This window comes from Chelonia mydas, chromosome 3 (genome assembly GCF_015237465.2).
Source record: "Chelonia mydas isolate rCheMyd1 chromosome 3, rCheMyd1.pri.v2, whole genome shotgun sequence".
Taxonomy (NCBI): Eukaryota; Metazoa; Chordata; order Testudines; family Cheloniidae; genus Chelonia; species Chelonia mydas.
The window spans coordinates 73332203-73360163 of record NC_057851.1 but is presented as its reverse complement, the minus strand read 5'-3'; the positions used below and the strand labels follow the sequence as shown (position 1 = coordinate 73360163).

The window sequence follows — 27961 nt, the reverse complement described above, 5'->3', positions numbered from 1 at the left end:
TCAGATAACCAAGGATTAGTGGCATAATGAGTTCTTTCAGATACATTCTTATCTCAATGGATTTCCTTTCAGATAAAATTCATTTCATTAACATGTGCAAAAAAAGTCTGATTTGAAAATGTTTTAACACACCAGAGCATGACAGACAATATAAATCCCAGAGGTTAAATTCAGATATCAAAACCTCATATAATCACTCATTTTTTTTCTGTTTCTATCTGCCAGACAGAAATGTGTAGATAATCCAAAAATTAACACCTGCCTCTCCCTGTGGGGAAAAAAAGCTTCCTTGCTTTATGTTCTTATTAGTATTCAAAAAATGCATTTTAGTAAATTAAATGTGGCCATAAAACTAAAATATCTTAGTCAAGATGTGAGCAAAACCAATCACTGTGAGCCTGACTCACTCTTACATCAGTTTACACTGGTTCCACTCTACTGTCTTCAGAAGACTTATTCCTGATTTACACTGGAATGTGTGAGACTGGAACAGTTATAAAACTCTTAGAGATAGATCTGGGCTCCGTGGCTGAGTCCTATGTGTCTGTGGTCTTGCAAAAGTCAACAGCAAAGCTCCTTTTGATTTCAGTGGGGGCAGCAGGATAAGACACTTTAGATTCAGATCTAAATATGAGCTTCCCTAAAGTTTGGTGTTGCCGTTAAGACCCATTATAGAAAGAGTCCTGAGCCATGAAGCTGAGTTTGTGATGTAAATTCATATCCAAACATACCTAAAGTCAGTGGAACAAAAATTGGTCAAGTATTCCTGTTCAGGCAGATCAGGGCCAACCCATAACATTTTGGCACCTAAGGCAGGGAGCTCAAAAGATGCCCCCATGCCCCCTCACTTGGGCCAAAACTTTGAAAGGTCTCAATTCTGCCTTCTTCCTGTTCTACTCCTCTCAGGGTACTGCTCTGCTACCTAGCCCAATAAAGGGGAACACACACCTTAAAATGCCTTGTTCAAAAATTAAGTAACACTAAACTTTCAAACGCCTGAACAACAAATGTAACTTTTCTTGTCTGCATAGTAAACACTGGCATTTTTAGCTGTTTGAATAATCAAAGTGGTGCTTCCCATGCCTTCTTGGTTGCAGAGAGTTGAACTGCTACCTGCTGCAGGTCCACAGTCTGAGCCAGCTCATGCTCTATTGAGATGGTTGCAAGGCCGACCAGCTTTCCTGTGTCATTGTGGAGCATAGATGTGTTATTAACTTCAGCTTGGAGAAGCTGCGTTCTCCACTGGCAACTGCTACAGGAAGTGTTAAAAGTATGCACAGAGCAACAAAAGCATTTGGAAAGAAGGTGATCATCTTATCTGTGCACATATTATTGCAGAACAGCCTTTGGAGTTGATCCTGCTGAAATGTATCTTGAAAGGGCTTTCAGTTCATTACCTAAATCATTTGCATCAATATTGCACATGTCATTATGTGTCAACACTCTCTCTAGAGCCCTGCATTACTGGTGTAGGTCTTCTTCAGGTATAGTGAGGAGTTTTGGAATATCATACAACATCCCAAATATACTGCTGTGTTCCTTGAGCTGCATGAAACATTCTTCAGCTGACTGTATTGCACAGTCTAGCACCTGATTAAAGAATTCAACTTTGAATTGTTGTTTGGGGTCTCTTCCGGGATTATCCCGTGCCTCGTAATCAAAATGTCTTCTTCTTCAGTGATTCTTGTATTCTTGAATGGGTGGGAAAATAGCTTCAGTGTGAAGTTCCTCTGCCAACTTCTGTGCACTCTTCAGAACGTTTTGAAATCCCTCATCTAACCGGTAAGACTGTAGGTATAACTTTGCTTTGTCCAGTTGTTCCATTGCTCCAGATATATCAAGGTCAGCACCTTGGAGTCTCTTGCTTACAACATTTATTTCAAATGGTATGTCATGCCACAACACTAAGCCACACAGAAATTTGAAGTTATGTATGTTTCTGGTGATTCCATTTCCCTCTGCCACTGTTCTCCCACAAACAGTTCCTATCATAGCATTATCCTCCATAATGGTAACTATGCCATCATCTATCTTCCCAATTTGGTGTTCGATAGGCTTTATCGCCTACACTCGACTTTCCTGTCGTGTGGCACTCAGTGGTTTCAGGGTCAGAGAGGATGTTCCCAGATGTTGCTTCAAAATTTGCCTTTGATAGGTTGATGCAGAGAAAAATACATAGGTGCTTTGAATTACATTAAAAAATTCAGCAGCCTCACTAGAAGCTGATGCTGCATCACAAACCACCAAGCTCAATGAAAGAACTGCTGGGACAAAAAAAGCGAGGGTTTAACTCTCGGATCCATGTCTGCACTCCTCTGTTCTTTCCTCTCATGTTGGCACCATTATCGTAGCCCTGACCTCTCATGTCAGCTATCCCAATTCCCGTATTTTCCAGCTTTTGAAGGAGCACATTTGTCATACCAGTTCCTGTAGGATCATCAATGTCCATACATTCTAGAAAATGCTCTGACAGTCACCATTGCAGGGACATTTTCACTAGGTTCTGTTGTTGTTGTTGTTACAAGACGCACCATTAAAGTCATTTGTTCCGTATGGCAGATGTCAGGTGTGCAGTCCAAAACAGAGTAATATCTTGCTGACTTCAGATCTGCCACAATCTTCTGTTTGACTTTTGTTGCCAGTAATTGTATGATCTCATTTTGAATGGTTTTTCCAAGGTAGTGGTGTGTGTACATTTCTTGGGTGGTGACTCTTCTTAGATGCTCCTGGAGTACAGCATCAAACTCAGCCATCAGCTCCACAATTTTAAGGAAGTTTCCGTTGTTTGGCACATACAGCTGATCTGAAGTGCCATGCAGTGCTAGGTTTTGGGTAGCAAGCATTCTCACAATGGCAGTGAGTCTTTTCAGAACATTTTCCCAGTAAAGAGACTCTGATGCAATCTTCTCTTGATGCTGATCATCTATGGTGGCCATTACCCTTAGTCTCATCTCAAGCTCTTTCCACCTATGGAATGCTCTCTGATGATTTGTTGCCTTCTCATGGCATGCCAGATTTCTAGCCAGATTTTTCCAGTCCTTGGTTCCCCTAGAACCCAATGTGGCTGGAATATTAGATTGGAAGAGTTTGCAGTATTTGAGGGTTGGAGTATATAAGCCATGGCCTCTCCACTTTGTCACCATTGGGGATTTCACGCCAGTAATGTGTTGGATGGAAACTTCTTCTATTTTCACTGTCTTTGGGGAACATGAAGTTTTTCACTTGCTGTGGCCCATGCAGTACAAGGAAGTCCCTCAGGCTACTGCTCAAGTGGGTCCACAGTCCTGGATCATCTAGACTTAAGGAACTAAACTCAGCAGCAGCTGTTTCTTGCGCCTCCACCACACTCTTCTCTGATCTACACTTTTCTTCAGGAATGTGCGTGGTTACATCCATTTGAGATGGAGATACGGATGCTGCAGTAGCTGCCAGGTCACCTGCACTCTTACTAACTGGAAGATCAGGCATCTCCTCACCACTCACATCCTCACTGAGGCCGGAAGGCTCACCACTATGTATTTCAGGAGAGCTCCTTCCTGTTTAGATAGGAAAGCTTCCTTTGCTTTCTTTTTCTTTTTCTGAATGCTGCCCCAGAGGGGCGTTTTCTTCTTTCACTCATGGCTGCTGTTTTGTGCCAGCTATAGTGGCTCTCAACACTCAATTCAAGGGGACAAATAAGCAGACTGGTAGCAGGGCCTGAGTGAGGGAAGATATCAACATCTTAAAGGCCTAACTGGCTCCTACTACTTCAGTTGACTGCCTGTTCTCCTCAAGTGGGTTCAGGGAAGCAGCAGGAAACAGGAAGCTCCCTGAGAAGCTGGTGTTAATCAGTCCAGGCTCCTGGGGGTGCTAGAGAGGTACATAAGAGGCTCCTCCTTCACTCTCTCCCTGCAGCTCCTGCTGCTTTCTGTTATTGCCTCTCACCTTTTCTCCTGACTGCCTGTTATGTGTCTTGTGCCCTCCTTCCTCCAGCACAGCACTCCACCATCTGTGTGCATCTAGAGAGAATACATATGCACCAGCAGCAGACAATTTTCTATACTCTGGGTCCTAGTGGCCCCACCCTCCGACACATAGTCTGGCACAGTCTGGCACCTGAGGCAGTTGCCTCAGTTCACCACATGGTAAGGCCAGCACTGAGGCAGATCCCTAATCTCTACATAAGAACATAAGAATGGCCATACTGGGTCAGACCAAAGGTCCATCTAGCCCAGTATCCTGTCTTCCGACCGGGGCCAGTGCCAGATGTTTCAGAGGGAATGAGTGGAACAGGTAACCATCAAGTGTTCCATCCCCTGTTGCTACACCAGTATTCCTGATTGAATTCTCCATTATACTCGGTTAGTTCACAGTTTGAGAGAATGCAAGTTCAGCATCTTAAAATTATCTATTGTATAATAAATACATATTAATCATTAAACACATCTAGTATTTAAAGTGTTATAGTATAGGGGAAGCCAGATACTCCCCTCTACAGAATGGCAAGGACAGAAGTAAACATGGAGAAAAAAAGACAAAGGGGCTGTAAGCTATGAGGCATATCTCCCCTACTCAGGGCCAGCTCTACAGTTTTTGCCTCCCCAAGCAGTGAAAAAAAACTGCCGCCACGGACGGCAAAAGGAAGAAGCTGCCACCGATTTGCCACCGTAGCCAACAAAGGGGAGAAGCTGCCGCCAAATTGCCACCACGGCCAGAGGAACTGCCGCCCCTTGCTAAATGCCGCCCCAAGTGCCTGCTTGGAACGCTGGTGCCTGGAGCTGGCCCTGCCCGTACCTTGACATACTCAGAGCTGTCTGGGGCCGCATGTGTGAACGTTCAATGGAAATGGAGGAGAGAGGTTTGCAGCTAGCTGCCGGAGGAGAATGCAGCTGCTCTAACATGCTGTGCTTTCTTTGGTAGGCATTTGGGAAGGTTCCCCATAACACTGAAGGTAACACAGCACTGGAGGTTTGCCACCTTGCTGATGTTGGCAAGGGTTTCCACAATTGAGGAGGGCTTTCTCCTACAAAAGCTTTGGTGAAAGGGAAGAAGACTCTTGAGAATGACAGCTTCATTGATCCTCCTGAAGTGGAGCTCAGCCAGAGATGTTAGTACTGGGCCATGCATTCCTCTTCTCCTGGGATGGGACATCAGGGCTGTTCTGAGAAGACTCAGTTTGCCTATCCTAACACATCCTTCCCAGGAGCTTGACTGACAGTAGAATTAGATTAGATGGAGTCTGGTTCCTTCTGTAGCAGTGTACACTGAATGTGAATGGCAGACAAAACTGAAATCACAGAAGGGAAAACTGTTAAAGCCAAGGAAGTGAAGAAATATTTCAAGACAGATTCATTCTTGTTGCTACAGGAAGGGATAAGTTACACCTTCCTGCACCAGCCTGAACTCATGCTCTTCAGGGGTAAGTTTGATTCACACCAAGGAAGGGAACTACTGGTGCATATCCTGGGCCAAATCTAGCCACATGAGGATATACTTGTGTCAGTCAATTTAGTGATTTCCCTTATGCTAGATTTCATTTTGTCAGCTTTGGGTTCTGCATTGATGAGTTCAAGGAATAAGAGCTAGAAAATTTAATGAATTTAGACACACAGGGAAGGAGTATTTCCTTTACAGTCAAATTTCAATTGCTGAAAATGCCCAAACAAATAATTAAATGATCCAGAAAGTAAAGCCATCATAAAACATTTAAAGGAATAAAAATTATCTAAGGGCCAGATTGTGATATCCTTATTCACATCAAGTAGTTCATTGCCCTAGGATTAATCATATTGAAATCAATGAGATTACTGTTGGTGTAAGGTACTACTCAGTCTGAGTAATGTGTCGCTATCTAAATAATTGTGAACCTGATTTGCCTGTTTAAATGTCAAGTAAATCAACCTCAGGTCTTATGATATCATGAATTTGGCTGATCTCTTTTTCTGTAGCTCAGATGGAAAAGTGATGGGCCAATCTCAAAAGCTTTAGCATTCGAATTCCAGTCTAATAAGCACCCAGAACTTTGGTGGCATCTCTAAATTAGAGTTTACAAAATTGGGATGATAATACTGATATACTTTGCACTTATGTAGCACTTTTCATACAAAGATGTCAAAGTACTATACAAAAGGTGGATAAATATTATTAGTCCCATTTTACAAGTTGGGCACTTGAAACACAGAGAGGTGGTGTGTCCAAGGTCATACAGACTCAGCAGAACTGAGATTAGACCGAGGTCTCCTTGCTCCATTGCTCAACCAGAAATCTCATTTGCCCTAAGGCTGCCTATGCCTCTCTGGTCAGGTAAAGAGACATTAAAGTGGATGTAAATAATTTATTCCACTTTACAGCCCTTTACACTGCCAAAATGGTGTAAAATGAAAATCAGCCTCTTCCCCTCCCCACCAATGAATAAAATTGTATTAAAATGTTTAGATAGCAGACATTCACCTTTGAACTGCTTCAGAATTCTTCATCTTGGATTGAAAAAAAAAAACACACATTTATGCTAAAACATAAGAAAATATAAGCTTTTTAAAAGCAGTATCAGGGAGTGCTCAAATTTGCAAATACATTTTCCCCCCTTTTTATTTTGCCTTCACTCTTTTAAAATGAAACTCCATTCTCTATTCAAACAGAGTACATAGTAGAGAAAGGGTAGTGTAGATTCATAGAATTCAAAGTCAGAAAGGACCATTAGATCATCTAATCTGACCTCCTGTATATCACAGGCTATTAAATTTCACTTAGACGCCCCATACTGAGCCCCGAAACTTGTATTTGGCTAATGCATATCTTCCAGAAAGGCATCCAGTCTTGATCTGAAGAACATACAAGATGGACAATCCACCATGTCCCTTGGGAGTTTATTCCCATCCTGAATCACCCTCAATAACATTTTTCCAGTTTATATTTGTCTGGCTTCACCTACCAGCTATTGGTCTAGTTATGCTTTTTTCCCCCCACTAGATTTAGTACCCAGTATTTTATCACATGAAAGTATTTATACACTGTAATCAAGTCATCTCTCAACCTTGTTTTTGATAAGCTAAAAAGGCTGCTAAACTTGCATTGCTCCTCCCTAAGGCCTCAAGAATCCATTTCTTCCAAACAATAGTTGCCTTGGTTAAAGAAAATACAAAGTAATGATCTGTAAGTTTACTATAGATGCACCTGCACATTATTGTCTTCTCTAATTTAAGGGCACCTTAGAAGTAATAGATTCATAGGCATTTACAAATCAAAGACTGTTGCATTAATTCAGTCTTTGGAGCAATGATGGTCTCCATCTCAGAATATACTGCAGATGTTTCCAAAAATTTAGAATACAGCTTGTGTGCTATAAAAAAAAACAACAGATGACTGATAAAAAGTATAGAAATAATGCATTTTCATACACAGGAATCGCTTTCAAAACTCATTATGATCATATCATTATCTAGCACTACAGTTGTACATCACACTGTGAAATAGGTAAAATGTGTAAACAAATAAGAGTCCCTGACTGTTACCAGATTTGCCCATTACTTTGAGATACGTTCATTTATTAGGGTTACTCTTCTTGGGGGGAGGGGGGGGTGTCTGTAATTCTATCAATGTACTGCTTGTGTCACTTGTGTTCTCGTATGGAGCTCTACTTCTCCCTGCTGCAAGTTCTCTCCCAAAGGAGCTATCCTGCAGGGCCTAGGATCCCCAGGGCTAGGTTCTTCCAGCCCCAGAATCAAACACACACACATTAACCCAGTCCTCTCAGATGCACTCTGTTAATCAGCACTCCCAAACTGACCCCTTATATGTCCTGGACTGAGCAGGCTGGGTTGAACAGTACTTCCAAGCTGCCACCCTCATATACCCCAAGTTCAGCATGACCCTATGCCTACTTTCATGTTACAATTGTTTTGGTAGTAATCCAATTGATAAGCAAACCCCACAGGATTTTGGGGCACTGCAGGGACCTTTAACTTAGGTATGAGGAGTGTTGCTGCAGACACATGCAGAGAGACACACACAGACAGAGAGAGAGACACAAACAACCAGCTTAACCATGAAAGCTATTTATTGGCAGTTAATAACCATACAAGGGGAGCCAAACAAACCCATTAGAATATTAAATCTAACTTAAATTTGATCACATAAGTCAGGTTTAGAAAACTATAACTGATCACACAAGTCAGGGTCAGAAGGCTATACCGAGAGAAAAAGACTGAGACCGAGTTAGGTTCTCACCACGCGGTGAAGCTTGAATCGATCATGATTCCCAGGTGGTGGTGGCAACTGAGGGTCTGGAGTGCTGGAGACAGGCAGAGCTCCCAGCATGATCAGTCAGGAGAAGATGAAGTCCCAGTGGAACTGATGCAGATTTTAGATCTAGGCATCAGAGCACTTACTTGAGCATGGGTTTTGTAGGGAAAGAACAATGGTTCAAGGGAGAACACTAGATTTGTTTATGGGTAAAGTGATGGCTCAAGGGAGTATACCAAAGTTGTTTTGTTCAGGCTAGACAATAGGGACTGATCATTCCTGACTATGGGTGGTGTTCCTTCCAGGGAGCTCACAATGCAGTTAGGCAGCTTCTGTATTTTGAATACCAATAAAGGATTCATTACTAAAATTGGTCTGATAACTACTGAGTTGGGTGTGCGCAGGTATGGGTTCATTAACATCTGGAGCAGCAATTCCCCATCATGCAGTGCTTCCCTGCTTTTCTGGTCCCAGAGTTCAGTGTGGTTCTTCCTTGGAATCTCTGTTCTCCATTCTGTATGCTAATGGAGATGCCTCCCTGTCCCATCTTTGATGCAAATGAGGCTGGGGAGTTTCCTTAATCCTGTCACCCTTGTCCGGAGAGGTTTAGGTGTGTCTTCCACTGCCTTTTTATTGCTTTTTGTAAGCGTCATGGCTGATTCCCCACTCTGGCACTTCAAGTGTAGAAGGTGGGGGCCCACAAGGATTCTGGCCACTTCAGGCTGGAATTAAACTCCCAAGGTTACAGCTTTTCTCTGACCTTGGATGGGTAGATACTGCCACCATCCAAGTGCAGAAAACCCCTTTTGACGCAGGAAGGCGCATCCTCAAGCCCTTTCAGCCCCCTCACCCCAGGGAAGAGCTGAGAAAGAAAACAAAGGAAATCAGCTGTTGCCATCAGTTAATTAAACATATGCACAAACCTCTTAGGACACAAAATCCCAAACCTGTACTTAAAAAAGGTAAATTTTATTTAAAACAAAAAGAAAGGAAACACATCTGGAACTTAGGATATTGCTAGATTTAAAAAGAGCAAATATAATTAAGCATCAAGAATCATTTACTTGAAGTCCAATTTAATAGTTACAAGCAAAACAAAAGCATTTGGGGGTTAGCACAGAGGAGTCCACAAGCCTTACAGAAATAAAAGAGATAAACCTAATTGCATCTTTCTAGACATTTCCTGATCTACTTACATATCTGGGGTTTCAAATTGAGTAGTTTTTAGGTATCATCTGGTGATTTTCATACCTGGTCCACAGCTTTTTACAGCATAGCTTCAGCCCTGTTTTTGCTCTGTCTCCTCTCTCTGGAGAGCAGACAGAGGGACAAAGGGAAAGTTTTTTCCCCCCAATTTAAAAAGCCCTCCTTTTGACTCTTTTGGTCAGGTGCCCACTCCCTTCCTTTTACCTATGGGCTTCCTTAACCCTTTACAGGTAAAACAAGTAGCTAACAGCTACCAAGAGGGATTTTATAGCTAACTCTCTCGCTGGGTGTCCATAAAAGGGAGCTACCCTCCCACCCCTTCATTTATCACAGTAAGTCTTTCTTCTGATCAGCTTTGGTTCAAGCAGAGGCTGGGGGAAAGGCAGGAAGGTCTTTTGTGAGTCAGACAGGCTGGATACTGCACCCTGGCTCCCCAAGAACACAGAGCTGATAGGTAACAATTCCCCCCATTGATGGGATGAATCAATTACTCTCTGAATTTCCATTCTTGAGAAAACTATGTTAAAGAGCTGCTTAGCTGTGACCAAGGCAGTGTTGGTTTTAGTAGGGATGGCTTCCACCCATTTGGAGAAGGGATCTACAGTATTTATTCCCTCTACTGCTGGTGGGTAAAGGGCCTCTAACAGGGTGCAGACTCACCACAGCAGCACCTCCTGCTGGTTGGTTAGGGAATTAGCTCTTTCAGAGGTGCACCTTCACGAGTGGTGTCTTGCCCACCGTTACTCTGAGTCTCCACCGTCCTCCCAGTTGAATGCATATCACTCCCAGACCATGGCATGCACTTCTGGACATTGCCCTCTGGCTGTGCCCGCTCTGCTGGCTCTCCCCACCTTCCAGGGCACCAGCACCTTCTGGACAAACTGCAGTCTGGCTTAGCCACTCATCACTGGCAAGTGGAGGGGAAAAGGGTAGGGGGTGGCCCATCCACCACTCTGGGCCTTAAACCAGAGATGCTCTAGCAACAGCCACCTACTCCCCTCCTCCAACTCTCCTCTACTGCTTGCTTCCCTGGGCCAATTCCCTGTTGCCCCAGCACCTTCTCTGCCCCTTTGGGTCAGAGCCCCAGTCTGGCAGTCATCAGCCTAGAGCTCTCCCAGCCTCTGCTGACCTGACCCTATCTTAGGTGTTTCTCTCTAAGAGCCAGTTCTTCTCCCTTTACCCTCTAGGGAGAGACTGCACCTCTCTGCCCTACAGCCTTCTTATAGGGCTCAGCCTGGCCCTGATTGGCTGCTTTCAAGCCTCCACTTGATTGGCTCCCAATAAGCCCTTCCAGGATTGGCTGGGGCTCTGTGCAGCGTCTCTGGCTTGTTTTAACTCCTTTCACACCAGAGTGGGGCAGCTGCCCCACTACACAGCCTGTGTCAGTGGTTCTCAACTCTGGTCCACCACTTGTTCAGGGAAAGCCCCGGCACTCCGGGCTGGTTTGTTTACCTGCCACATCCACAGTTTTGGCCGATCGCAGCTCCCACTGGCTGCAGTTCACCGCTCCAGGCCAATGGAGGCTGCAGGAAGCAGCGTGGGCTGAGGGATGTGCTGGCTGCCCTTCCAGCAGCCCCCATTGGCCTGGAGTGGCAAACCGTGGCCAGTGGGAGCCGCGATCAGCAGAACCTGCGGATGCGGCAGGTAAACAAACAGGCCTGGCGCGCCAGGGACTTTCCTTGAACAAGCGGTGGACCAGAGTTGAGAACCACTGGTCTATGTAATCTATCTGAATCTGGGACCAGGGACCCTCTATTCTTTGGTATCCCAATGCATTTTTTTGAACCTGACAATCAGCATTAACCATGACACACTGCAGATAATTATCGCAACACTGATCTATATCCGCTTTCATGTCTGATCACCACCCTATATCTTTAACCTTATTTAAAGTATCCTGTTTTCCTCCATGCCCTTGCTGATGCACAAATTAAATCAGGTCCCCCCATACCTGGCTGGGGACTACCAGTGCCTTTGACCACCTGCATCCACTGCCCACCAGACATTTCCAACCTGCTCAATCCTGTATTTTCCTGTGGGATCTTTCCCTATCTTGGCTAAGGACCATTTCTATATCCCCCACCTTGAAGGGTACTTAAGTCCAAGGTATCTGTTCCTTTGTCTAAAGTTTTTCCCCTGGTAGTTACTGCCTCTATTTGTTCTACCTGGTCTGTGTCTCTAGTGTGGTTACTAGAAGCAGCAGCTTTGGCTAAGGCATCAGCTCTGTTGCTCCAGTGTGCTGCTTCTGAGTGATTTTTCTGAAGCCCCTTTGTGTGAGTCACCCAGGTGTCTTCAGTTCTTTCCTTGATCAGATTTGCTATCTGTCTCCATTTGTCTGAATGAGAAATGGAGCACCCATTTGCGGCTGTCATTTCTCTATTCAACCAAAGGGGGAGACACACCGTGATTGCTCTGGCTGTCCAGTCAGAGTCAGTGTAAATAGTAACCGAAGTGTCCCGGGATTCATAAGCTAGAACAGCTCTAACTGCCTCCACCTCGGCTGCTTGGACAGAATGGAGGCGAGCTGGTCCTTGGAGCATCTCTCCGTCATTTATGCAGATGTCTCTATACCTTGTTCGGGGAAGATCCATAAGGTAGAAACTTGAGCCATCTGCAAACCCCTTCTGTTTAGCATCTGCAAGCCTCAGGCCTCCCTTGACTGGACATTCAAGGTGTTTTACAAGGGGAAGGAGGCAGGTATGCTCCTCTCCTTCTATAATTAGCCCAAAACGGGGCTGATGAAATGACTTGTTCTTTTTTAAACTTGATTCCTTGGTTTACTAGGGTGAGAGTCTCTTGAGCAACGCTGGGGTTAGAGATCTGGCCATCCTGTATTTTCCCCAATACGATGTACCTGAGTGAGGAATGCACCGTCTGAACAATGACCTTCGACCCTCCAATAATAAATTCCCAGTGAGTGAGGCTCCAGACTGACACAAGACACTCTTTTTCACAGTGGGTAAAGCCTTGCTCTGTTTGATCCAGGAGCCTGGAGGCATATGCCATGACTCTGAGCTTGTCGCATTGCCTCTGGTTAACAGTAGCTCAGATGCTTGTTTCTGAGGAGGCCAATTGAATTACAAAGAGCAGGGCAGGGTCAGGATAAGCCAGGGCAGGAGCCTTAGCCAAACCTTGTTTCAAGGTGGCCAGGGCAGTCTGTTGGTCTGCTCCCCATTCCCAAATCCTGTTTTTTTTTTAGTAATTGGTACAGAGGCTTGGCTTTGTCAGAGAACATTTCAACGAGCTCCCTGGAGAAATTAAAAGTTCCCAAGAGAGCTCATAGGGAGTGCGTATTAGTAGGAGCAGGTAGCTTTCCTATCATTTCTACCCTTTGTTGATTGGGAGTCCGGCCATCGTCCCCAATTCACACACCCAGGTATTTCACTTGTTGCTGTACTAACTGAGCCTTTTCTCTATTTACCTTAAATCCGGTTTCCTACACTATAGTCAACACCTCCCTGGTGATTTCCCTATTTCCAAAGTGAGGGTATGTATTAGGATGTCATCCACATCTGAAATTACGTGTGAGTGGTGGTCAGGGCGCAAATGGTTCCACATTTTAGTGACGTGGGCATGACAAATACTAGGGGAAGAATGGAAACCTTGGGGAGTCCAGCTGAAGGCATACTGTTGTCCCCTATAGGTAAAAGCAAACTTATACCAACATGAAGGATGGAGGGGTATAGCCATGAAAGCATTAGCCAAATCGATCACACAGAACCATTTTGAGTTACCACTGCTACGATTTCATTGTCTTCAGCTACTACAGGGGCTGCTTCAGGGGTGGCTGCATTTAATGCATGCAAGTCTATTGTCATTCTGTAAGTGACACCATCCACCTTAAGGACTGGCCATACTGGTGAATTGCAGATACTTTGCATAGGCACGAGCACCCCTTGTTCCAAAAGACAGTCTACAGTATTTTTAATGCCTTCCTCTGCTGCAGCTGAGAATTTATATTGCCTTTGAGCAGGGGGATCTTTTCCCTCAATCAAAACTTCAGCATCTATTTTTCAACACTCATCTTTATTTTTCGTTCATCCCCTGGGAAATTCTTTTACCCATGCATCATTAATGGAGGTTAGGGTGGCTGTGGGTGCCTTTTTAGCAGCACAACAATGCACAGCAGAGATTTCTGCACCTCTCCCCCCGCCCTTCTAACCTCCATAACTCACCATTAGCTAGATCCACAGTTAGCTGAAATGTTCAGAGGAAAGGAACACCTAGGATTCCCTTCTCATTTCCCTCATGAGCACAGCATTCTACTTTCCCCTGTAGTCTGTCAATTTGCAAGGGAACATCCTGCCAGATCAAAGCTTCTTGGATTTCTCCCCCATACCCGCTGAGCTGAATCTGTTTAGCAGTGGGTCTCCTTCCAGAGATCTACCGGGGACTTAGAACGTTTACTGATGCTCCAGTGTCCACTAGCAATTGGGCTAATATCCCTGGGTTCCCCACTGTAGCCCTCACAGTAGGTCTCCCCAATATGTTGCACTGAAGATCGGCCTACTCCCTCGAGAGCCTCCACTCAAAAGAGGGAGCAGGGATCTGGTTTTGACAGGTAGTGGGCATGGGGGACGCAGTCCGTACCAGGGCAGTGGGTTGAGGGGGGGCTCCCTGCATTAACTCTGTTCTCCTCATGACCCAAGACAAAGCATTGATCAGGATGCTGAGGTGCTGATGATCATATATTCCCATATCCTCCCCCAAGTTCACCAGCTCCTTCCAAATCACGTTCCTAAGGGTCTCCTTGGGTCAGCACTGCCCAGGGTTGTGGGAGGTATGGGATTATAATTGGGAGGGCGACTGGCAGAGTGAGGACCATTATTCACAAATGTGATAGCCTGTATGGACTCTGAGGTAGTCTTTTTGCTGATTTGTCTCTCTCCTCTTGCATATTTCTAAGTAGGGTCACCATTTTCAGCTTTTCTGCTATAAATTCACACCCGGCTGTCTCACAGTTCAAATGCTGGTGTAACTGCTTTTCTCCATCTCCAGTTCCTGCCTTCCCTTTACCATTTCAGCCATGTCCAGATGTGCATAAAATAATGCTCATGCAGCAGCGGCATCCTTTGCGCTACCCCATGGCATAATGGTTGTGCAATATTATTCAGACTCACTTCAACCAGGGGATTCTCACCTTTAAAACACCCCCTTTCTCAGGGGCGTTTCCCCTTCTTCATTAGCCATCTCTCTAACCTATTGCTTTTCTCCTGTCTCAAGAGAACAGCCAAGGGTTTTTTTTCAGCCATCTCTATTTCCCTTATCTCTACCAAAAGCCCTTTCACGCAGTCACAGTATTGCTATAAAATCTTTACTTTTAAAGTAAAAGTAACTCTTAACTCCTTACTGCACAGTCCCACAGTTATTCTAAGCACAATTCTTAACTTAAACATTACAGGTCGTTACCAAATATTCTATGAGAGAGGGACCTCGCTAAAGAAGCTTGGTCTGAAAAAGAAAGAGAGAGTTTGCTCAGGTCTGTTCCTCAGTTTTCCCACTCCGGAGCAACTACTTAACAAGTGCCACATGATTAGGGTCACATGCTGCCCGTGTTCCTCCAGCAATTTGTTACCAGATTTGCCCATTTCTTTGGGGTATGCTCATTTATTAGGAAAAAGAACAAGGAGTACTTGTGGCACCTTAGAGACTAACACATTTATTTGAGCATAAGCTTTCGTGGGCTAAAACCCACTTCATCGGATGCATGCAGTGGAAGATACAGTAGGAAGATATATATATACACAGGGAACATGAAAAAATGGGTGTTGCCATACCAGCTATAACGAAAGTAATCAGTTAAGATGAGCTATTATCAGCAGGAGAAAAAAAACCTTTTGTAGTGATAATCAGGATGGCCCATTTCCAACAGTTGACAAGGTGTGAGTAAGGGGGGAAAATAAGCATGGGGAAATAGCTTTACTTTGTGTAATGACCCATCCACTCCCAGTCTTTATTCAAGCTTAATTTAATGGTGTCCAGTTTGCAGATTAATTCCAATTCAGCAGTTTCTTGTTGGAGTCTGTTTTTGAAGTTTTTTGGTGTAGTATTGTGACTTTTAGGTCTGTAATCAAGTGACCAGGGAGATTGAAGTGTTCTCCGACTGGTTTTTGAATGTTATAATTCTTGACGTCTGATTTGTGTCCATTTATTCTTTTATGTAGAGACTGTCCAGTTTGGCCAATGTACATGGCAGAGGGGCATTGCTGGCACATGATGGCATATATCACATTAGTAGATGTGCAGGTGAACAAGCCTCTGATAGTGTGGCTGATGTGATTAGGCCCTATGATGGTGTCCCCTGAATAGATATGTGGACAGAATTGGCAATGGGCTTTCCTGCAAGGATAGGTTCCTGGGTTAGTGTTTTTGCTGTGTGGTGTGTGGTTGCTGGTGAGTATTTGCTTCAGGTTGGGGAGCTGTCTGTAAGCAAGGACTGGCCTGTCAAAAGGGTTTTTTTTTCTCCTGCTGATAATAGCTCACCTTAACTGATTACTATCATTATAGCTGGTATGGCAACACCCATTTTTTCATGTTCTCTGTGTGTATATATATCTTCCTACTGTATTTTCCACTGCATGCATCCGATGAAGTGGGTTTTAGCCCACGAAAGCTTCTGCTCAAATAAATGTGTTAGTCTTTAAGGTGCCACAAGTACTCCTCGTTCTTTTTGCTGATACAGACTAACACGGCTACCACTCTGAAACCTGTCATTTATTAGGGTTACTCTTCTGGGGTTGTGGGGGGATGGAGTTCTGTAATTCTATCAATATACTGCTTGTGTCACTTGTGTTCTCATATGGAGCTCTACTTCTCCCTTCTGCAAGTTCCCTCCCAATGGAGCTATCCTGCAGGGCCTAGGTTCCCCAGGGCTGGGTTCTTCCAGCCCCAGAATCAGATGAACACACACACACACACATTAACAGAGCGTGTCTGAGAGGACCGGGTTAATCAGCACTCCCAAGCTGACCCTTTATATGTCCTGGACTTAGCAGGCTCGGTCAAACAGCACTTCCAAGCTGTCACCCTCATATGCCATGGGCACTGCACTGGAATAGAGTACGCCTGAGCAGGCTGGGTTGAGCAACACTTTGAATCTGCCACCCTCATATGCCCCAGGTTCATCACATCCCTATTCCCACTTTCACATTACAATTGTTCTGGTAGTAACCCACTTGATGAGAAAACCCCACAGGATTTTTGGGCGCTGCAGGGATCTTTTGCTTAGGTACAAGGAGTATTGCTAGAGAGAGAGCGAGAGAATTAGGTTCTCACCACTCCGTAAAGCTTGAATTAATCGGGGTTCTGAGGTGGTGGTGGTGGTAGCTGAGGGTCCGGAGTGCTGGAGACAGGCAGAGCCCCCAGCACAATCAATCAGGAGAAGATGAAGTCCCAATGGAACTGATGCAGATTTTAGATCCAGGCATCAGAGCACTTATTTGAGCATGGGTTTTGTAGGGAAAGAGCAATGGTTCAAGGGGTTACACTAGATTTGTTTATGGGTAAACTGATGGCTCAAGGGAGTATACCAAAGTTGTTTTGTTCAGGCTAGACAGTAGGAACTGATCATACCTGGCTATGGGCAGTGTTCCTTCCAGGGAGCTCACAATGCAGTTAGGCAGCTTCAATATTTTGGATACCAATACATAATTATTAGAATTGCTCTGATAACTACTGAGCTAGGTGTGTGCAGGTGTGGGTTCATTAACATTTGAAGCAGAGATTCCACATCATGCAGTGCTTTCCTGCTTTTCTGGTCCCAGAGTTCATTGCGGTTCTTGCCTTGGCATCTCTGTTCTCCATTCTGTATGCTAATGGAGATGCCTCCCTGTCCCATCTTTGATGCAAATGAGGCAAAGGGAGTTTCCTTAATCCTGTCACCCTTGTCCAGAGCCATTTAGGTGTGTCTTCCACTGCCTTTTCATTGCTTTTTGAAAGTCTTTCTTCTGACCCTCTTTGGTTCAAGCAGAGGCTGTGGCGGGGTGGGGGGAGGTCTTTCATGTGTCAGACAGGCTGGGTACTGAGCTCTGGTTCCCCAAGAACACAGAGAGCTGACAGGTAACATGACCCAAAGAGTTAAAAAGCTAAAGACTATCATTGACAGAGTACAAGAAAATATGAAGAAAATAGAATGAAGCATGTGCTGTATATCTTGAGTGTTTTGAAGGACAGGTGGAGGGTGATATCTTAGTAATATTAAAATATATGAACTTGGGTTGCTTTACAGTAGTTTGTTGAAAGAGGAGAGTATGAATGCTGGTGAACATTCAATGGTGGTCTGCACTAAGCATGCCAGTAAATGGTACTTGGGAGAAAAGGTCCCAAGAAAACACTAAATTGCTCCTCTCTTCAACGAAGCCCACAACATAAAACAAATCTGCAGTTTCTTGGCCAAACCATTTTGCAGCTATGATGGGTCCCGAAAAGTTACACAATTTTGATACACTTTATAGTACAGATACATTTCAGGGTAGATGCATTTTGAATACACTGTCATTAAAGTACAGAAACATTTTCCAAAAAAGGAAATGGGCACTTTTTGAAATTCCCATATCTTTACAACTCCTTACCTGTTCTTTTACAAATGTCCCAGAAAAATTCTACCCAGGGTTTAGAGGCAGCATGTAAAATATCAAGGGGGTCTGGCTTCTCTGGGGAAAATTTGAGCAATGCAGAAGTCAGAAAACCAGGCATAACAGAAAGTTATTTCCAACCTTGGCTATGAAGTGGGAAGCACCGCTCCATTATATGACAGGTCTTGCCTTGTTTCAGCCCTGTTAATGATTCTCAGGCACCTAACAAACTTAAGAAATATATGATCACAAATACAAATAAATGCAAGTACTGACTACTTGATAGCTTTGATCTAGACAACACTTTGATCCAATGACTGATGGCAACTGTGGTATATTATGCTATACAGTTCTATGTGAAATACAGTAATGTGAATAGAAGAGAATATTACTGGTCTTTTTGTAGTCATATAGAACATAAGCACATAAGAATGGCCATACTGGGTCAGACCAAAGGTCCATCCAGCCCAGTATCCTGTGTACCGACAGTAGCCAATGCCAGGTGCCCCAGAGGGAGTGAACCTAACAGGTAATGATCAAGTGATCTCTCTCCTGCCATCCATCTCCACCCTCTGACAAACAGAGGCTAGGGACACCATTCCTTACCCATCCTGGCTAATAGCCATTAATGGACTCCATGAATGTATCCAGTTCTCTTTTAAACCCTGTTATAGTCCTAGCCTTCACAACCTTCTCAGTCAAGGAGTTCCACAGGTTGACTGTGCGCTGTGTGAAGAAGAACTTCCTTTTATTTCTTTTAAACCTGCTGCCCAACAATTTCATATATTCAGTGCTTATAGTAGATTGAAACAGTGAGGGTAAGTTCTTACCACTCCAGCCAACGAGAAGCAGGAGCTGAGGGGAAGCACTGAGATCTACTAATGAAAAGCTCTATATAATGTGATAGACCCAGGCCAGTTGGGTACAGTAGAGTAGCCTTATTGGGATCCACTGCTAATGATCCTCCCCCAGCCTAAGAGGGGGGTCCACAGGACCTGGAAAAGCCCACCCACTGCTAAAGGATCCCCCTGCAGCGTAAGGGGGCGGGGTCCACAGGACCTGGAAAACCAAATAATTACGGGGGACAACTAATGAACAACAGGCATGGGAGTGCGGTCAAAGGGTCAAAGGGTCCCATGTCAGAGATACTAGTTTTCAGATAAAGAATGTTTATTGCATAAAGTCGTTGTGTTTCCTCTGCAGTTTTCCAGTTTTCCAGCACATTTCCTAGGTTTGGAAATCAAATATTTTAATTACTTGCTGTTTTTGCAAGGCATGCAGAGAGCTCTGAGACTGCCCCATTGCCTTCATCACCTTCCCATTCTAGCCAGTTGCCCTAAAGCACTACTCTACAGCCACTAGTGGGAAATACAGCCTCCTTCGATGCCATCATTAGTTCTCCTTGATAAGTCAGTTGGTAAAGGGTAAGGAAACCAGAGGTTCCCTTTTCCTGACTTACAGCAAAGATATCACCTCTGTAACACAGCTGAACCCAACTAGAAATGGGAACTCTAAGGAATTATACCAAACCCAGCTTTTTTAATTGACAAAACAATGGACTGTTTCCTCAGATGCAGTGTGGCTGCTTTGCACTGCACTACCTGCATTTTGTGAATGCACACACTTTTTGACCAGCACAGTGAGAATCATGTCAGTGCAAGGGTGATTCTGTTGTGTGATTCTAATGACAGAGCCACCATAGAGGTTTGTACACCATACACTTTCCCTGCAACATAAACAGCAGGGAACGGAGGGTAGATTGGTTGGGATGTAATTGTACCAAACTGACCCTTAGCTATGTTTACATCCCCTTGTGACTGTGACAAGCCAGTATATATTACAGTACTTCTCAGGCTTCTCTAATGAAGCACATAGAATCATGATTCTATGATTCTAATGAGGAAGACATGCAAAAAGCAGCACCAGATTCCAGGGCAGTGCGTGTGGAAGCTTTACACCATCTTTGGAGACCATACTCTGATTTGTACTCTGTGCATTTTGGCCCTATTCATGGTCTGCCCCACATTTCTCGGACTCTGCCACTGCAGTGTGGAAAGATGCAGACAGAAAAGTAGAACTTAACCTTAATTGTTTTCACCGAGAAAATGGAATTTCCCTGCATAGATTCCAAAATACCTGGCACCATTCTCCCCTAAGAAATTATTTACAGGTTAACCCAGCTGCGATGTTAGTAATAGCATTATCACCCTCAAGATCTGACCTTAACTGGAATGAAAAAGGATGTCAAATGCAATGTACTTAAGTGTCTATCTTATACATTCCTGAGTAAACATTTAAATGTTACATTTCTGCCATATAAATTGTTTCATTTAATCTTCTGGATTTTAGCTCAAGAAGAGACAACTTTAATCCACTTTGAGCTTTACAAAATATGTAGGTCATGAAATTTCAATTGAATTTATATTGTAGCATTTATAAACTGTGGACAGCTGTAGGTTTACTTGTGAGTTAGTGAACTCTCTGAACAGTTCAGCATCTATTTCTTTGGCAGTAGTGATAGTAAATCTTTTAAATTCTACAGATACAACTACAGCAGATTTGAGGGATCCTATTACTCAAATATGTCAGATTGGCCTTTAATTATGTTGAAAAAAAAGTCTTAGGTACACTGTTATATCCCCATCCCCTTCTAGGAAATAATTCAGTCTAAAGTCTTCTTTTTGTGTACTCCTTTTAGGATGAGTCCTGAAACTGACTTCTTCCAGTACCATAATTTACTAAAAGCCCCCATCACAAGCAGTTAAAGGATGTGGTTGTAACCGTGCCTTTGTGGGTCACAACTGAGAATACCAAGTTCAGGATAAACTGCTGAGAAATAGGGCAGACTCACCCCAAAACTGGTGATTATTCTCTCATAAGATATACCAAACCAGCAACAAAAGTAAACATCTGTTTCACCACACTGGCTAAAAAGAAGTCAGAAAAGCTATCTCCTTTAGGCATTCCAGTCCTTATATCACCACAAAAAACACTAGACTTACTGATGAGTGGTTATTTAAAAACAATTTCATCAAACAAAAGAGTTCTTCTGATCCCAAAGGACAAGCCCCATACCCAGGGAAATATATAACTTAGATCTTACCCAATCACGCTGTTGCCAATCCTTTAGTATCTAAAATCTAAAGATTTATTTATAAAAAGAAAGGTGAGAGTTAAAATTCGTTAAAGGAATCAAATACATGTAATAATTGCAAAGTTCTTGGATCAGGCTTGTAGCAGTAATGGAATAAACTGCTGGCTTGTTAAGTCTCTAGTTGTTTCCAAATACTTGGAAGGTCCTCAGTCCCTTGGTTAGAATGCTCCCATTTTTAGTAGAAGTTCATGGTCCAGAGGTTTGAGGAGGAAAGAGGCCAAATGGAGCTTTTTGTATAGCTTCTGCCATGTGGAGGGAATCCCATTGTTCTCACTGTGGAAAATTGCAGGTAACAAGATGGTGTTTGGAGTCACATGGGAAAGTCACATGTCCATGCTTGATATGGTTTAGTCAAAGCAGAAACCATTACCCATACTCCAGCTAGAAAGTTCACAGGAAAGTCCATTAAGTATAGATAGGCGTCTTCCATTGTGAGTTAAGTGTTCTTTGATGGGCCATTTTATTGAATAGTCCCTTCAAGATTGTTAGGGGGCTTATTCCTTCACCCACTTACTTCCCTGGTCCTTCTCGCATGAACAGAGAGCAACAATACCCGAAGTCTAAAGGTGCAAACAATTTGATGATTATTGGGGTGAACTTCCAGCAAGCAATAATTCCAATTTCCTTCTTTAGTGTCCCCATTCACAGAACCTTACCTGTGTCCCTGTTCCCATTCCCTGTTCCCATTCCCCCCCACTTAGCAAAACATGATTCCAATTCACCCACCCAAATTCCCTGTTCCCATTCACCCCCTTACTTCCTGATTGACTGCAGACTATATAGTAAAACTTGAGTTCTGCTTAGCTATACCTTAACCAATCATTTTACTGAAATTTAACTAACCAATCCTAACCTAATGTAACACGATTATTTAACCAATTATATCCAACCACCTTAATTAGTTTACACCCAGCAAAATTAATTATACAGCAGACAGAAACAGTCACAGAACCAGACAGAGATTATACAGACAAACAATAGGGAAATGGGGACTACAGTGATAGAACAACAAAGAAATGAGGATTTCACATCCCAGCTATTGATAAGTGAGTTCTTGCCAGACAGGATGCTATCAAAGTAAGTTTCCTTTTACATCTTCTAGGCACTTTCTTTTCTCTGAAGGTGATCGGCATTATCAGGACAGGATTGTATTCCTAACAGCCCAATAGCACCATATTTCAGTGTGACTAGTTTGGAATGTAAGGATGTGACCATTCACTTCCCAGCTTATGGCTGCCTCTGCTACTTAGCTGGAGGCCTTAGCCTAAGAACAGGGCCTCAGATTGTCACAGTGAGAAAAGGCCTTATACAGTCAGACAGTGATTTTGATTCTTTCTTTCATACCTCTATAGCTAAGTGATAAACATATACCTAAATTCTTAAAGTATAGACCTTTGCAGACAGGCCTGAATATCTATATCCTAATAAAGATGTGCAGGCTAAATACCTTGTGGATGTTATCACAGGAGCAAACATTTGAAATCCAGGTATAAAGTCAATACTCAGAACTTCAAATACCAAAATGATACATGAATGCAGATAGCATAATCATAGTCAGCAAATCATAACTTTTCTATTGACACCTTACTTGACACACTTTGTGTAAGATTTGTTGCAATTATAAAATAGTGGTGGCAACAAAGATGTAATGATTCATAACTGCAGTTGTGGACTGTTCAGAGAACTGCTTGAATAAACTGCAGATTCAAAGTGCTTTTTCCTCCTGTTTGTAGCATTATATGACTTTTAAAAAAACAGCTTTCACTTTTGGCACTGGATATTTTATTTATTACTTTAGGGACATATATATAAACTTCCTCATTCATTTTATTTTTCCATTATATTGTTCTGTTACCTGTTTTTGCAGGTACTTGGCTCTTGTACAACCATTTCGCCTCACTAGCCTGAGAACAAGATCCAAGGCTATTCGAGTTAATATATGCCTGTGGGCAGCTTCCCTGATCCTGGTGTTTCCTGTGTGGGTCTACTCAAAAGTAATCAAATTCAAAGATGGCTTGGAGAGTTGTGCTTTCGATCTAACGTCACCTGATGATGTACTTTGGTAAGGTTCTAAAACTACAAGTGCCAGGCCCTCAGTTGGTGAAAGAGTCGCTCCACTGACTTCAGTTCTGATTCACACCAGCTGAGGTCCAGGCCCATTTTGTCTGCAGCATTCCTTTCAGTGACGTGAGGGAACAGAAGAATGAGCCGAACTTTGGTCTCCTGCTTGGCAGTTCAGAGTGCTATCTCCACTAAAGTAGTCCTAGATATTATTACCAATATTGATGGCCTCAGCACAACTGAATGCAATGGAGCTACACTGGTGTGCAGCAGCTGAGGATATGGCCTGGAGTGCTGAGTCTCTGGCTGGAATGAGGTACCTTCTCTTCCATATAGAGATCTCTCAGTGCACTGTCTGTCCAGGCAGGCTATGCTTGTTTGAGGCTATGGCCCATGAAAAAATTAACCTACATTCTCCAAAACACACACATGGCCCTCCAGCATCAGGCCCTGCCCAGATTTCTGCCTTATTTATAGAATTGTCATTTGAGAAGAAAAATAAATGAAGGTTGGGACTTTCAGATGTGCTTGGCATTCATAATAATGCTAGGAACTAATGATACAAGAAATCAATGGAAATTTTACCATTGACTTCAATGACAGCCGAGTTAGGTCAACCCTGAGCACTTTCGAAAATGTTGATACTCTACTGAGTTCATATTTGTATGTTTCATGTTCTTTCAGAATGATACCCAGAGTACATGAGCCACTAACTGTACACTACATATCTTGTCCTATAATTAAATCACAGCCAAATTGTTCAAAAGAGGCCTCTGATTTTGTGTGCCTCAGTTTTTGAAGCCCTAGCTTGAGTGTTTTGGGAGTTTATTCTCAGAAGTGCTGAACACTCACAGCTCCTCTTGACTTCAGCTGAGGTTCCAAAAGTGAGGTCCTAGGACACCCAAAATCAGAGGCCACTTTCTGAAAAATGTTGTATATATTTTTTTTCCATTTCTGAGGTTATTTATATGCATTATGTAAACACGTTGTCTGTTCTCTCTGCATTTTGTTTTCCAGGTACACGCTTTATCTGACTATAACAACTTTCTTTTTTCCATTACCGCTGATATTCATTTGCTATATATTGATTTTATGTTACACATGGGAGATGTATCAGCAAAACAAGAAAGCAGGATGGTAAAGTATTTTATATTTCAGATATGCTACTAGGGGTGGGAAGAACTTGTTCGCAGGGGGCCGAGTCCTGAAAGGCGCTGTATACCCTTCACTCCCATGATGTCAGTAGGAGCTGAGGGTATTCAGCACCTCAGACCAGACACACAGCACCTTGTAGTCTCAGGCCCATAATTAGGTTTGGTTTGGTGGGCAAAAACCTTCTCAGATACGAATGCTGTCTCATGAAGCTATGTGACAGAATTATTAATAGAAACTCTTTTAAAACATAATGAATTAAGGCTTATACATATACATTGAGTTTAAACCCCTAAAGGCATGAGATCATTTTGTCTAACCTCCTTTATAACACAGGCCATTATATTTCACCCAGTTATATCTGTACTGAGCTTTGTCCCCTGCTATTCCAGCACTGAGCTGTGTCAGTATTTCCATTGCAAACCCCTATTTTAGGGGCTTATAACATAAGCCAAAAGAAATAGGTTCCTGGCTGCAATTGTGCATACAGTTTTTTATCTCAAAAAAGAATTATTTCTCCAAAATGTGATGGGAAATTGGTGTGGTTTTGTCTTTTGGTTGAAGCAGTTTTTTTAAAAATGAAATGATTTCAGGTGCTGACTGAGTTAGAACTCCTGATAGCGAGGACCAAATTCTTGATTAGAGTAAGTTGAAAACTGGGGTGGAGGTGGGGGTGGAGGAATAGGAAGTTCAGAAATGAAAATTAAAAACTAAAATTTTCCATTGAAAATTTCAATTTTTGGCAGAAATTCAAATATTAAAAAAAATGTTGGTCAAAACCTGAAATATTTTGGCCAGAACATTTCCATTTGGAAATGCTGTGGGTGCCTTATGGGAGTAGTAGCTCAGGTTTCTCAAGCTACCATTCTCCTTTATAGGCCAGGCAACCTGGTCAAACTACATCTCCCAGAATGCACCATGATCTTCTCTCTTAGAGAGAAGAGGTGGTGTATCATGAGAATCCTTGTTCATGATTGTGAGGGAAAAATAACGGGACATAAACTCAGGTCAAGGCCCTGACTTTGGTCAAGCTTGCCTGCAGGCCATATACTGAGATCCTGCTTGCTTATGTGTATCAAGGGGTAGGAGAAGCCACAGTGGAAAGTCCCCAAAAGGAACAATGGTTTTCTGTGCATAAGGGGCAGGATGGAAAAGTCCCCAGGCAGAACAAATTTGCAATAGTCACGCTTATGAAATATATAACCATAACAGTTGTGTTAGAAAGGTCACTGACTGCAAAAGAACAGACAGTGACTAACAGGAGGGGCCTAGTTGGGGAGACACTTGTTTTTGCTTTTGACAAATGTTAATTTTGCAATGTATTCCAAATAAGGTAATTAATACAGAAGTATGTGTAATTTGTCTGTGGTTTTAAGCTTTAAAAAGCTGTGTGTGCTTTGCATTGGAGGGCAGCTACTGAGAGCCATTACCACCCCCTTTTCCCCCGCGCTTGTAATCAGTAAAGGAGCCTCAGGCTTGTTCTGATCCAAACACAACGCGTGGTTAATTTTTCCACTACATGATGAAGGATGGAAGATGTAGTCTGGCCAAGGAGCCAGCCCATAGAAGAGAAGGGGGACAGGAGACCACCAAACTACAATATCCATGAGGCTTTGCAGCAGCATTGCCAAATCAAAATATTTTGGTTTTTGGACAAAATATTACAGTTTTGGGGCATTCCGTTTTTCAAATTTTCCACAGAAAGCAGATGCTTTTAATGAAAAATTTGTTTAGTCAAAAACACAATTGTACATTTAAAAAGAGCAATTTCAATAGAAAATCTTCAACCAGCCCTAGTCATATCTCTCCTCAAGATCCCTTGTATACATGGCATACATGGCAGGCACCACCATCTATTGCAGAGGATTCTTCTTCCGTATTCTTCTCCACTCCATTTGTGGTGTCTTGCATTCCAGCGGCTGCAGAGAGGGAATAGTGTGCATAGGTTCTTCAAAAATAGCCAACCCTTGCATGGTAGGGAGAAGTTTCCTTGCATCATTCCTATCAACCTCTTTAGGACCACATAAGGGCCAGCCATGATCTTGTGCCCTTTATTTCTGCCCCAGTTCAAACAATGCAGTCAGAAGTCATTGTGGGCCCCAATCTGCACAGTTCCAATGCTGAAGGGGCAGATATTTGTTCACAATATTCTAAATGATAGCAAATTGCCATCAATCAGGCCTATTAAAAAAAATCCTTTCAGTGCCACCTATACTAATGAACCCATAAGACCATATTGAGCCCTGACTGAAGCAGACACAATTCCCAGGAACTTCATTTTTATTTCAGTTGTGTTGTGTCTGCTTCTGTCAGGACTAAATTTTGCCCAAAATACACTGTCTTCACTGATCTGTGCTTTCCTTTATATTATCTTCATTTAACAGTTACCAATCTTCACATTTGTGTTGCAGTTACAATACCAGTATCCCAAGACGAAGGGTCATGAGACTGACCAAGATGGTGCTGGTGCTGGTCGGTGTATTTGTTGTAAGTGCTGCCCCATACCATGTGATACAGCTCGTGAATCTTCAGATTTCTCAGCCATCACTGGCATTCTATGTGAGCTATTACTTCTCCATCTGCCTCAGCTACGCCAGCAGCGGCATTAACCCTTTCCTTTACATACTACTTAGCGGGAACTTTCGGAAGCGTCTGCCTCGGTGCACCAATGTCAAGCTCAAGATGACAGAACGTGAAGTTAACAATATTGAAAACACACTGAGGTCAAGCTTTTAAAAGGAGGGGCTATTCAATGAGAGTAATGTATTACATATAGGTCTATTTTTATGGTTAAACTGACTTGGCCTCATTCCCTTCTCACTTATACTACTGTAACTCAGGAGTGACTTCATCATTGTCAATGGACTTACATCAGTGTAAAGCTAGGGGGAGAGAGGAATCAGGCCCACTATTTGGAAATTAGGGTACGTGGTGGAAGGATGCTGTTCAAAAGTATTCTTTGTTATTGTCCAGTTGTCTCCTTAATGGTGAATACTACAAGCATAAAGACCAAAGTGAGCTTCTAAAAATGTGCAGTTCACTGGCAGTTACAGGATAAAAGGACTGTCTGTGGCTGGTATGTTCAGACAAGTATTCAAGAACTGACATTGCTATGACCGACTAACCCATCATGTCCATGACATTATGTGCGATGTCATGCACGTGATGGGTCAGTTACTTATAACAAGCCAAAAAGTACTAACTTCCAACCCGTCTGAAAGCAGCACTAGCAGCTATTGCTTTTCGACAATCATCTCCCCTTGGGTGCCCACTCCTGCAGCTATTAAGAGACAGGGGAGAGACAAAGCAGAAGGAACTTGGAGAGGAAGGAGGGTAATGCTTTCAAATTCAGCTTTGTACATGTGCTTACAAATGATGAAATAAGTGCACTAATATTTATATTAAATGTACATCTGAAAATAATAAACATATGTTTTGACAAAGAGCTGTGTGTTTCCGGGATCATTGTTTCTTGTTTTCAAAACCACCACTTCCAAGATGGCCTTAAGAAGAGTACTCACTCCCTAAAGAGCTAAAATCTGCTCCTGCTAGAGTCAATGACAAAAAATCCATTCACTTCAATAGGGGAAGAACT

The 27961-nt window shown here is 43.0% G+C and overlaps 1 protein-coding gene across 4 annotated transcripts in view; it reads left to right on the top strand.

Annotated features, from left to right (window-relative positions):
* MCHR2 (melanin concentrating hormone receptor 2) overlaps positions 1 to 27692 on the top strand; it is an 80664-nt gene extending 52972 nt beyond the window's left edge. For all 4 annotated transcript variants that reach the window (XM_027828645.3, XM_043542698.1, XM_043542699.1 and 1 more), the window contains 3 exons: positions 23021 to 23215; positions 24232 to 24351; positions 26778 to 27692. In XM_027828645.3, coding sequence (XP_027684446.2) covers positions 23021 to 23215; positions 24232 to 24351; positions 26778 to 27102 — 640 coding nt within the window. In that variant the 3' untranslated portion in view covers positions 27103 to 27692. The remainder of the gene's footprint in view (positions 1 to 23020; positions 23216 to 24231; positions 24352 to 26777) is intronic.
* Positions 27693 to 27961: the final 269 nt, after the last annotated feature.